Raw genomic sequence first — 12,828 nt, forward strand, 5'->3', positions numbered from 1 at the left:
GCCTGGCGCGAGCGCGGCCGTTTCCCTGCGGCTGTGCGCCCGTGGGGCGCGGTTGTGTCCCTGTGTCATGCCTCTCCTAAGGGCTCTGCAGCGCGGCCGTCGCCGGGCTGTTCGGTCCTTAAGGTTGATGTTATTCCGCAGTCAGTTGGCCGCTGTAGGCCTCCGTCCGTAGCGGTCCTCTGAAGACGTGAAACTAATGGCTTATGTAGCGAGCACCAAACCATGCAGGCAGAATGAAGTGGCTGCCTTTGCCACTTCAAAATAAGAAGCAAAGAGAAATCGCGACGTTAGTCCCACTTAACGTTTAGCGAAAGGGAGCGAGCGGCAGAAGCAGGTGAAGTCTTCCAGAACCAGAAGGTGTAGGGAACCTTGTGACAAATGCTGGGGTAAAGGGATGGTGACATTGGTTGAAACTGGAGAGGCTTGAGCACATCTGCACAGTAATGCATCCTAAAGCGGAGTCTTTTTCACCAGCACTTCTTCTTTTAATAGTGAAAACAAAAGTTGCCGTCATAATCTTGAGATATTCGCTGGGTGTATTTATAGCTGTATGGTGCTGAAAAGTCTCTGTGGAAAGTGATGTCTGTGGAATACTAGGAATGCTTTATGAGAAGGAATATGTATTTCTTGAGTTGTAATGCCACACTCCAGTCTCTCCTATTTGGCTCTTTCTGATTTGGTTAAATTGTGTAACTGTGGAATAGTCTAGTTAGCAGGTGATTAAACTCTTTACACGAAAAGAAAGATGTGAGCAGCTAGCCATAGAAGACTCAAATGTAACCCTCTACCATCTTTTTAGCAGACACTTTACAAGTCAGTGAGAACTTTCCATGGAACTGAGTTGAAGAACTTCACTATGGGTCAACAGATTTCAAGCCAGACACAAACTATAATGAACAAGTTGCCAGAAAAAGTAGCAAAGCATGCTTCTTTGGTTCAAGAAAGTGGTTTCCTAACCTATGAAGAGTTTCTAGGAAGAGTAGCTGAACTTAATGATGTGTAAGTTTTAATTTGTTTCCTTTTTTCCGTGTTTTACAAACAACTTATATGTAATGTATTCCTCTGTGCTAAGTCAGAACTAGCCAACTCGTTGTCAGATGTTTACTTTGGATCTTAAAGTTTTTATAAAGATTGTAGTTGCACTTAGACCAAGTCATTCCTCCTTCTTAAAGTCACTTTTCTTTCCAGCTGGTGTTGCTTCACACTTAGAAGATCCGAAGAGGTCAATATTTACTATATCTTTTAGTTCAAGTCACCTATCACCCTTGTGCCCCTATCCTCCATCAACTAAAGATGCAGTGCTGCTTCCTTTCTTCTTATCATTTGTAGTAGAAGGTAGCAGTATGAGCCCTGTAAAGAGCCAGTACAGCAACACTGGGAAGGTAGAACTGGAGGCAGAACTGTTTGTGACCATTTCTCCCACATCTCTGGATGTGCAGTGCTGTTCCTCTTTAAAGATGAGATGTGTCTTTTACTGTTTGAAAACAGCGGCCAAAATAGTCCCCAAAAAAAGGCTGCATAAGTAACATTTGTTTTTGTAGCTTGCATTTTGTTTCACTAATATGTTGCCAGTAAAAAGAAAAGAATAGAAAAGCAGAGTTGTTGTTTTCGCTCACTCAGTATTTATGATATAAAATGAGCTGAGTTGAAGAAGTATGTGCTGAAAGGGGTTTTGTTGCATGTGGGTTTTGGTAGAATTTACTGTTTAATGTAATGTGAGTTTGTATTCAGTTTAGAAATTGTCTTATACAGCGTCATGCTTTTTTGAATTACTTTTGCATCTTCAAGAACAGACAGCTGTCTTCTAGGTAGATCAATTTTGCAGAATGTTTCCTTATGTTTCATAAGAAAATCTAAATATATTTCAGTGTAATTAACTCTAAAATACCATTCTTGTTCAAGTTTTTTATTTCTTGACAGTGTTTACTTCAACCTGAAGATACTATAATTTGTTTGATTCTTGTGAAATAGACCACTGTGTCTGTGTTCCATTTAAAAAAAAAACAGAAAACCAGGGGTCACCTGAAGCTTACTATTTTGTTATTAGTATATATAGCAAAAGTACGCCTTGTCTGCATATGATGGTAATTGCATATTTGTTTTACATAAATGATAAGGAAGTAGTTATTTTAGATTGGACAAGACTATGTGATTGTTGTTGTAAACAGTTAAAGTATATTTGAATTACAAAGTCTGCCAAGGATGCTTGTGTTTTGTGAGATTTACTGTGCAATTTAAAGTGAAACGAATGTCATACTTTATGTTGAATGACACGCTAAGATGGTTACTACTCTTAAATTTCATGTCTCTGGGCAGTATTGATAAAATGCCTTCAAAGATAAACAATAAAAAGCACATGGGTAAGCAATAGAGGATACTATAGTAACTGAGTTTGCTGATCTTTGCAGATTGGGCACATGACGTTAGACTGATTTTTCTTTATTTCAGTACTGCAAAATTAGCTTCTGGGCAAGAGAAACATCTGTTATTTGAAGTGCAACCTGGTTCTGATTCTTCTGCTTTCTGGAAGGTGGTCGTTCGGATAATCTGTACTAAAGTAAGATTACCGACGATTTTAATTTGGTTGTAGGGGTTGTATGTAGGTGTTGAGGACTGGTAAAATCCAATGCCTGTTAGATTTCTTTTAATATACTTGAGACAGGCAATGTATTCAAGGATATTATTTGCGACAAATTGAGTCTAAAATCTACATTTCTGTGAAAAGCAGGTTAACAAAAACATTTTCATGACTAAGCTTAAAGTAGCATTATCCTTCTGTGGTGCACTTAGAGCCTGTTAATTACAAATTCGTATGAGTTTGAGATGAGTCCAGTGGTGATGGATTAGATGGTCTTTAAAGACTATCTTCTGACTCAAACCAGTCTATGATACATGAAAATCAAATAGTACAACAAACTGCAAATTTGGGTCTGTAACGGGTGAAGTTTGCCAGCAATTTCAAACAGTATTGGTTTAGCTAGCATAACTGTATGTATCTTGACTCCTTACAGAACTAATCAATAGTTTATAGTATTTATTAATATATATGTAAATATTTAACTATTAGTTTGAGGACCTTGACAAAACTTATTAAGGCTGTTCTTTGTAGTAAGGAGATTTTTCCCCTCTGTATCCTATCAGATAACATCCTTAAACAATCCTGAAGCCAGAGAGCACTGTTAATGTGCAGTTACAGCCAAGCCAACTCTCAAATTTTGTTTGAAACTAAGAACTTGCAAGTTTGTTTGCTTTTAGTTTTCATTAAGGCAGCCACCATTGCAGGCTATTTTAAGCTGAAATGTGAAATGACTGATTGTTCTATTCGTGTTCTAAGATTAACACAGTTTTTAGGCATTAGGTCACTTCTTGCTTACACCTTAATCCATTTGAGCAATGAACATAATTGTCTTCTCCTAGAAATGTAGTCATAACTGCGATATTTTTCATAAGAAGACAAAGAAGAGCTGTGTTCGCAGATGTTAATTCTTGCCAAAGCAGGCTGCAGTTTAGGTGGCTACTGTCATGAGAACTGCAGCGTATAAAAAGAATTTTGAACAATTTCCAATAAAAATCTGATATATAACTGTAAACAATTCTTATTTCTTAAGATAAATAAAACAAGTGGCATCGTGGAAGTTTCAAGAATCTTGAACTTGTATCAGTTTGTTCAACTTTATAAAGACATCACCAGTCAAGCAGCAGGGGTTCTTGGGCAAAGTGGTACTTCTGAAGAAGCTGCTGAGAGTTTGACATCTGTGTCATCATCCCAGGCCAGCTTATGGATGGGAAGGTATGTTGATATACTTTTGACCACAGTTACAGCATAAATATCATTAAAGTTCTATATAAAATCTGAAGTAGAAACCTTCGGTGATCAACACTGAGAGAGCTTGGCTGATGCAGTCTGTCCCACTAACATTAATAGCATATTTCTTCTATCAAGAGAACTGCAGTATATTCTGTTGAAATTCTGCTGGCACTACTATACCTTAGCTTTCAGAACAGTCATTTTAGTGGTCAGTTTTAATAATAAGCATAGTATATGCTGAACCTCCTGAATAAGGAAACAGAAGGAAATGGAATCAGCTGCAGCTACAAATCTAAAGGATTGACAGTGTTTGTTTAAACGGATTTTGTTATTGTTCCACTTAAACTTTCTCTTCCTCTTCTACATTTTGGCATGTGAAAGTTCCCATCTGTTGCCACTAGAAACTCATCAACTGCAGTAATAATTTATCTTGCAAGACTGGAAAAATGTGAACTGTCTCACACATGTTGACATCCTGCTTTGTTCGCTAGAGGAAAAGTAAAAGACTGAGGTCAACACCTGCAATAACTTCAGCTCAAACTGAACTGAACAGCAAGAAGCTTCTCACCCTTTCCCTATGTGGAACAGTAGTGCCTTACTTTTAACTTTCTGAGTTAGTTCTAACTCATTCCTAAGTAAGGTGGAGTTGCTGACACTGCTTAGAGTGTTATATGCCAGCCGTTAGATTGAGAAGAGAGTCAGTGTTTCTCTTATTAAATACATAGAGCCCACTGTTTTGTTTTGTTTTTTTTCAGTCAGGGGACTGCAGAATGTGCTCTTCTTGTTTAATTTCCTGTTTCTCTTGTTTGGGAACATATAATCTTTAATTATTAGCTGTTGAGATAATAAAATGCTGGAATCAGATAGCAATTTTGGGCATGTTGAGGAAAGAGTGTATTTTTCTACTCTTTCTCAAATATGAATTGTCTTGGCTTATATCTAGAAATAGCCTTTTACTTAAAACAAGCCATAACAACAAACCAGATGGTTATGCAAAACAAATTCTATTTTACTAAAGTCAGTGAATAGATACAAGGTTTGCTGGGTTAGTTTCATTTTTAGACTTTAAGATGGAGATGTTTGTAGCCTTCATTTTTTTGATGCAGTAATACTGAAAAATTGAACATACTTTTCTAATATGATAACAGTATGCTGCAATTCGGTGAGCTGGTATTTTCCAATTGTATTTTATCCAAGCTTTCAAGTCTTTCAGAAAAATACAGGCTAAAACATCAAGTGTGTTACACCTAGGATTTCTGATTGTTTTTCTGTGATATCCTCCAGTTTGCCTAAACTCTGTTAATCCTTAGATGTTCTTCAGCTCTAGAACTGGCTGTCACTAACCAAATATAACAAATATTATCTGTTTCATTCTCCTTCTTATCTGAACTTCTTCCACTGGAATAATACCTTATTTCTGCGGAACATTACTTCCTATTCCAAAATATCCATAACTGCTTTATGCCTAATGAAGAGACAAGCATTTCCTTAGTTTATCATTCTTATACGTTGGTTGCTCGGAAACTAATGCCTCATATTTATTTCCTTGGAAACTACAAAGAGCACAATAACACTTTTTGACAGAGCAAATTCTCAGCTACAAAACAATAATTTTCTACACAGACACCACCATTAGCTGATTTGCACCAATAAGCTGATTGAGATGCTCTTCATTTTGTGGTATGACTCCTGTGCATGGCCATCTGGAACTTGCCTTGTCTTTTACGTCACAGTCACCACTGCTGAAACACACAACCCACCACAGCAGTGTGCTCACATCCACTGTTTGGTCTCCATAAATGTTTAGCAAGCGTTGATGAATGTCAGAGGGTGCCATTTTTTCCATCTGGAGGAATTCAGTGACATACCTTTGCTTCATCTGCTACCATGTCAGACACCATTTTGTCAGAGTGCCTCTCTGCTGTCATCTGTCAGACTTGATTGTAAATGCATAAATATTTACGTGTCCAGATCAGTGGAAAATGAGGATTTGGTATACCTCCTCATGCTTGAGAAGTCTTGTTGATGCAGATATTCAAGATACTATTCTTATGAACTTGAGATACAGATATCCATTACTTGAAAAAGTTGCAGATGGATAAAATGTAAATGTCTGTCCCAGTGAGGGATTTAAGTTTTGAACTCTCCTCTGTTCCAAGAACACATGAAATTTTAACTGGAAAACTAGCCTGGGAGATTATCTTAATTTGAAGGAACAATCATAGGGAATGTATTGCAAGCTAAAACTATTCTTTTCTATCCATGGAATAGTTTTTCTCTTGGCATTTTGATGGCATGTGAAATTAGCAAACATGCGTTATAGTGGTGAGTCCTCTTAAGATGCATACTTTTGTCACATTTGCCAGTCTGACAAAGTTCGTTCTGAAATACTTCAGCCTCACAGTCTGTGAGAGGAAGGCAGATTGTTGTCCTGTCCTGCCTTTAGAGTAAACAGTGTTTCTATTCTTTGGCTCACTCCTGTGCTTTGTAATAGTTACAACTTACAGTTCTCTTGTTGAAATGGAGAAGAATTTGCATAACCCTTTGCAACACCAAAAGTACAAGATGACCAAAAAAATAAATGGCATGTTCTAACTTAGTCTAGTTCAGTTGCTGCTGTTTGCTGGTAGCTTGAGGCTATGTCTGCTGACATGGGCTGGGATGACATAACTGCCCCATTCAAAAAATTACATCATCGTTGAGGATAAGGCATTCTGGGCTGTCCGTCAGTAATTTTGATGCAAAATATAGTAACTAGTATTTTTACTAGAGCACAAACATGAAACTTATCTGTTGTCTGATAGAAAACACTGCCTTCTCTTCTGCAGGCTTAAACAGCCGACAGATGAAGATGAATGTTGCATTTGCATGGATGGACGTGTTGATTTGATCTTGCCGTGTGCTCACAGTTTCTGCCAGAAGTGCATTGATAAATGGTAATACATATTAAAGATTATTTATCATTTTATAGTATGCAATGTGTATAAGACTTGTTTCATTTTGGTCTGACAAATTCCTTAGTTGGCGTACAATTTAATATTTAATTACAGGTCATTGTAATTTTGCTTGGAACCTAACAAAAACAGGGCATATGCTGATGGTGACTTGTTGTGCTTCACAACACCCCAAAAAGCTGCTTTTTGGAGAAAAAAAATCAGTAGTTAGCATGCAAATGTGAAGGCAAGTTGAACTATCTTATTACTGGGGGATACCTATCAAAGGGATTTTTGAAGCAAATACCCTATTTGGTAACTGAAATATATCAGTTTCTCTAGGAAAATATTCTTAATAGCAGCACTTTGGAATTTATGTATAACATCTCTTAAGATATATGCTTAGCTTCATTCTTCAACCAAACCAGCTTTTCAGCTTCTGCATCTGACACATCAGTTGGGAAACAGAAATTGCTTTCTGTAGGAGTGCAGCGCTCTCCACTGGCCACACAGACGACCTGCAGGGATTTTGTTGTGTTCTGGCAGTCCAGCATTAAGTATGAGTTTTCTTGGTTAGACTTTTTTGAGTAGTTAATACAAATGATTTTACACTTAAGTCATATAACACACAAGAATTTTGTTTTGTGGCTTTCTCAGAGGCTTACCAAGTAAGTTATTTTTGTAATAGCATGTTCGCATAAGAAAAAACAGCAAAAATGAGTGGATTTGTGAATAGTCAGTCATCTGTCTTTCTAGAAAAATGCTTTAAAATCTATCAGCATTGCAAAGCTTAGTTTAACTACCTTGATGGAGAGTAGATTATATTCCACTATGGCTGATGCATGTTCCAGTTACACTGTTCCTTTCTAGTATGCAATCTCTGAAGTTTGTCTGTTCTTTGCTTGGCGAGTAACAGTCTACCAGTTTAGAGGCATAATTGCTTTGGACTCCTGAGTTAGTAGGGGGAGGTGATGGGTCTCTGAGGGGCCAATTCTGAATTTCAGTGGGCTGACTGACCCAGGAAAAGAGTTCTGCAGAGGAAGCTTATAGGGACTGGTTTCTGATGCACCTTAGTTAAATATCTAAAGATAGGAAGAGTTTGGAGTTTAGACTATGGTCTTCAATTTAAACCTTATGGCAGGTTACTAGATATATTGTTTTATCTGAGCACAAATGTTTCTGAGTAACCGAAGAGCCTGACACCACAATTTATTACTCAAAAACTAGAGCTGCATTCAGATTTGTGGGCCAGTCTTCCTCATAAAAAAAATCTGAAACAAAAGAAGGATTCCGGAGGTCTCATCCAATGAATGCGATGATTGAAGTTCTCACTGGGTTGGTTTGTGTTGTTGGTGATTTGTTGGTGGTGTTTGTTGAAGTGGGGGCTTTTTTTTTGGCCAGAAGGAGATCACAAATGAAAAATCCTCATTTCTCTGGCTTTCTGACAGGAGTGATCGTCACAGGAGCTGTCCTGTCTGCCGTCGCCAAGTAACTGGGGCAGGTGATTCTTGGGTGGTTTCAGATGCACCTACAGAGGATGATATCGCTACTTACATCCTTAACATGGTAGATGAGGTGGGCCAGCCTCTCAGGCCCTGACACTGACCAACAAGCTGCCAAGAGTAGAAGTACTTGAAGCTTTTGTTGTCACGAACGTCTGGCTTTACCTCTTGTCGTTCATCTGTAGTCTGTCTTAAGTCTTCTTGGCTACTGTGAATCTGCATTACACTTGTAAGACACATGGTATGTGAGCCAGTATATGTGTTTGCAGTCTTAAGCTGTACTTTCAGTGAAACCTTTAAACATTTGCAAAGGTTATTTTAACAATAACTTTTGATCTTAACATTTTGACTACTAGATGAAGCTACTTGTCCTAGCGCAGCTACAACTGCTAACTGCTGTTTGAACATCACAGTGTACTGCTGCAAAAGATGCACCACACCAGATGGATTGACCTCACTGGACTTATCCTTCACAGCGGTCCCTTTTAGATTCATGACAAATATGAATAAAGATGAGCTAGGACTAGTTATTACTTATTTGGAATTCTCCTGCTGAAACTTGAAAGACAGTGTGCTACCTATTCTTCAGTTTGCCAATTGCTACATGGTTTTTTTAGTGTTTACAGATAACAATTTCTGTTTGATCTGCTACAAGTTTTAGAATTAATTACTTAAAATCTGTTTTGGAGGCTGTAGCCATCTGTGTAAATGTACTTGTGCATTTTCCTTTATTCTAACCAGGTAATCTCTTTTTCAATTTGATGTTTAGCATGGTCTCATTAGCTTGAAAACATTAAACAGTTTCACAGACAATCCTAAAAAAGGAAATCACTTCCTATATTTTTTGATCAGGAACAGCCAGAATTATTTTTAAGCATTAGGCATATCTGAAGGAGTGACTTTATTCTAATTAGCAGTTAAGTTGTAGTTTAGTCTGGTGCTGTGGTATTATTTGCTTCCTGTGAGATTTCAAAGCAGTGAAATGAGAAATACTGAGGATTGCAAGGTGATAATCTGACGTGCTGTGCTGTATCTCTACAAGTGCAATATGCTTTTATGTAGCAGAGAGAATCTTCTACTTGGATGATAGTTGTGTCACATTACATGACTTACATCGAGTTACACATGTGGAAAGGGACATCGAACTGGAGCACAGCAATGTATTTGTCTAGCAGAGTTGAATCTTAGAAGAGCTAATAGACTCTAAAACAAATGGTCATCATTAGTATTCGGAAGTCTTTTGGCTTCCATAACGTTGTGGAAACCAACTGCTATTGTAGAGAATGAATATATCTGTTTTTGATATTAACACAGACTACTCTTTTATCTTGAGACTGTTGAGGGAGAAATACTCCAGTGTATCATTTTAGGGCATATCAGCATAAATATAGCCCAGTTAAAGACTGGATCCTTAATTGCAATACTTGTTTAAATTTGATGACGCTATAGGACTAAGGCCTTTTGTCGGGGAATAACTCTCAACTAAAAGGCGTGTGCACACCTAGATATGCATATTCAGGTTATTTGTTTTAATTGGCTGCTATAAAATAATTTAATCACGTCAGCTACCAAATCTTGGGAATTTCTCTATTTTATTTCCTGTTAGCAGCATATGACACCCATTTGAGTACTCTTATTGTATCATCTAAAAGCCAAGATAGCAAAATGTGTAAGTCTCTATTTAACTGTTTATAAATTCGTTTATGAATGTATATAGTTGAGAGTTATTTTTTCCTTTGTTAATCCTTTGATGTCAATGAGATATTCTTCAGAAAATGTATGGACTGCTTGATTGGGCTGAAAACTAATCATGGTCAGGGATTTTCCACTAAAATATTTGCAGATATTCTTAATCACGCACCAGTTTGTTTCCTGTTTGCTTTCTGAGCTTGCATTAATCCATATTCAGAACACTGGAATTTTTAAGGTGTTTTTTATATTGCTGGAACAGAAAAAGCATCTAAGTATGCATCAAGCTAACTTTATTTTTCAAGTCTTTTGAAAATTATACTTCTGAACTGAGCTTTTATAAGCTAACTTTCTGCTGAGAACTTACATGAACTTATTACAATGTAATTTTGTAATTAATGCAGATTACTTGTAGCATAATGACACTTGCAAGTACTATATAAAATGATGCAAAAATTAATCAAATAGTGAAAAGTAAACTTTGTATTCTGTACAGCTTTCTTAATTAAGTTGCTTATAAGTCACATGGTTGTGATGTAGGTAATGTGTGCCTTGTCAAATGTACTGTATGTTATATGGGGCAGTAGATACCATAACACTGAAAACTCAGTAATTTGGTGGTGTTTCCTTGGCTGAAATATTACATCTAGCAAACAGCTTTAGAAAGGAGTCCCAGCAGCGGGAGCGGGGGCATGGCAGTGGGTTCCAGGAGCTAGACCTTAAAATGGGAATCACTATGAATACCTTCAAGTGGTGGAGGGGGAGCATTAATACTGACGTTTCTTGTACTAAAGTGAAGATTTCTTACAGATTTAAAGTGAAATTGTAATTTAAGCATTGTAGATTGTCTTAATAGCTAAGGACATTTCAGCATATTAAAATTTGTGTATGAATTGTGCAATAAAGTTACTTTGAACGAAATATCGTAGTCTCTCAAGCTTGAGGAACTTCTCAGCCTTAACAGCACAGAAGTCTGTGTAAGTATAATCTCAATGCAATTTTATTGTGCAATTGGTATGGTTAAATGTGTCTGTGAGTCTGATGTTCTTTAACTTATAAGTGTAACGTTAGGAAGGTAGGTTACATGTACCTCAGCATAAAGACACACCCCAATTTTTTTTCTTCTTTTTCTCAATAGTTTTTTTCTCTAAATAAATAAATTGGAACATTCTGCAGTGATGGAGACAAGTATACCTGCATGTCCTGGAAGGTCAGCACTGAGCAGTTTTGGGGGGGAGAGGTGGTTTGTTTTTTTTTTTTAGGGTATTATCATTTACTTTTTATACAAGTTATTCCATTGTGTTTCTGATATTTTAAAACTTAACGATGCTATTGTTGGAAAATTCTTACCATATTTTTCCTGTTGTTTGTTTTGTTTTTCTGCATGAATTGAAGTGCATCATTAATGTAAATGTTTCCTCTGCCTAGTTACTGGGGTTATCATCTTTGGAAGTCAGATGAGAAATTTGGTAACAGATGAGGAAATTAAAAATGTCAGAACTCACCACGTGACAGAGGCACCAAGAGGTAGGTTTACTTGAATTAACAAACACTTCTATTTACTGTGTTTTAAGATGAGGTGCCAAATCAATATAACATACACGTTATTTCTGTAGATGTAAGTGGCATATTTACATATCTTTCTTTTTCAAGGTCATTCTGTATATGATTTTATATTCATCAGTTTTGGAATCAGCAGGCAGCCTCTGGAAGGTCTGTGTTGTAGGTTTAAAACACTTTGTGTCCCACCGAATCCTGGATCAGAAACCTCCGTAGACTATCTTAAAAATGTTAGAGCAGATACAGTTTTATTGAGACGCATCCACACACACAAATCCTAATATATTCTTTATCATTTATTTGTGTAATGTTTTATGCTTCCACAAGAGCCAATGATAAACATCATTTAACTTAGGCACAGGAGGAAAAAGCATTTTTTTACAGACATCCCTCCCCACCTTTTTTCAGATTGATATGTTAACTCGGCAACTAGAATAGAAAGGTTTAGCCACAAGTAAAGAACAATGTTGTATATGAGAAGGTAAGACAGGCATGGTGTGAGGAACAATCTGTTACCCAGTAGCAGAGTAAGTGCCTTAAGTTTGCTACAGTACTATAAGAGAATGGAAGAGCATCGCTAAAAATGGCTCAAATTGGTATGTTTTAAATATCAAGAAGCCATAATTAACCATTTTAGGTGAAACTGTAAAATGCTCTGAGCTACTAGATTTAAGGAAGTCTTGAATAACATTTGAATATTAACACTGGTGAAATGATGAGGAAATAGGATACTCTGCCATTCTGAAGCATCCGACCCACCCACCACCAAATCACCACCTTCAGCAATGCTCATCTACTCCCCTTCTTTTTTTTTTTTGTGTAAGCAAAACAAACTGTGGTGTAACCCAGTCAGATCTTAACGTGGTCTGAGGAATATAACAACAGCAGTTTGCCCAATCTTGCACTTGAGTAAATGTGTACAGCAGTTAATTCAGATGACATTAACACTTCAACAGTGGATCTGTTCTTACATGCATATCCTAAGACTGCAAGGTTGTTTGAAACAGGCATTGGAACAAAACTGCAACTTAAAAAAGCTCAAGTTCCAGAACTGACCCTGAGAATCAGTAACATTTGTGTAAGTAAAAGATAATCAAGAAAGGGATGTAGCAATGGAAGCTTGGAAGAATATGGCTCTGTTTCCCTAAATATAACACTTAGCTCAATGTGTTGTTAAAAGCAGCAAACAGGGATGCACCAAAAAGAGAATTTGTGCTAACGGTCACTTGTTTGGTAGTGTTGCTATTGTTAAAAACCCAGATTGCTCTAACAACGATTTAAATTGTTCTGTTTTGTTAACTTTGGTTTTGCTTTATTGTTTATTTTTGGGTTGGTG

At 37.0% G+C, this 12,828-nt stretch overlaps 2 protein-coding genes across 5 annotated transcripts in view; one reads left to right on the plus strand and one right to left on the minus strand.

Moving 5' to 3' along the window:
* Positions 1-69, minus strand: part of AMPD3 (adenosine monophosphate deaminase 3) — an 18,217-nt gene extending 18,148 nt beyond the window's left edge. The window contains exon 1 of the mRNA XM_010710987.1: positions 3-69. Coding sequence (XP_010709289.1) covers positions 3-69 — 67 coding nt within the window. The remainder of the gene's footprint in view (positions 1-2) is intronic.
* A 698-nt stretch (positions 70-767) lies between these two features.
* RNF141 (ring finger protein 141) lies at positions 768-12,371 on the plus strand. 4 transcript variants are annotated; one of them, XR_004159818.1, is made up of 7 exons: positions 768-999; positions 2,449-2,557; positions 3,609-3,790; positions 6,637-6,744; positions 8,190-8,484; positions 11,071-11,142; positions 11,361-12,371. XR_004159818.1 is itself a non-coding variant. In XM_003206217.4 (5 exons), the coding sequence occupies exons 1-5, from the start codon at positions 857-859 to the stop codon at positions 8,338-8,340; spliced, it is 693 nt and encodes a 230-aa protein (XP_003206265.1). In that variant the 5' UTR covers positions 768-856; the 3' UTR covers positions 8,341-10,853. The 4 variants fall into 4 exon arrangements, 1 of the variants encoding a protein (XP_003206265.1); XR_004159817.1 differs by having other exon boundaries at positions 11,071-12,371; XR_793552.3 differs by lacking the exons at positions 11,071-11,142; positions 11,361-12,371 and adding an exon at positions 8,600-10,853.
* Positions 12,372-12,828: the final 457 nt, after the last annotated feature.

This window comes from Meleagris gallopavo, chromosome 5 (assembly GCF_000146605.3).
Source record: "Meleagris gallopavo isolate NT-WF06-2002-E0010 breed Aviagen turkey brand Nicholas breeding stock chromosome 5, Turkey_5.1, whole genome shotgun sequence".
NCBI lineage: Eukaryota > Metazoa > Chordata > Aves > Galliformes > Phasianidae > Meleagris > Meleagris gallopavo.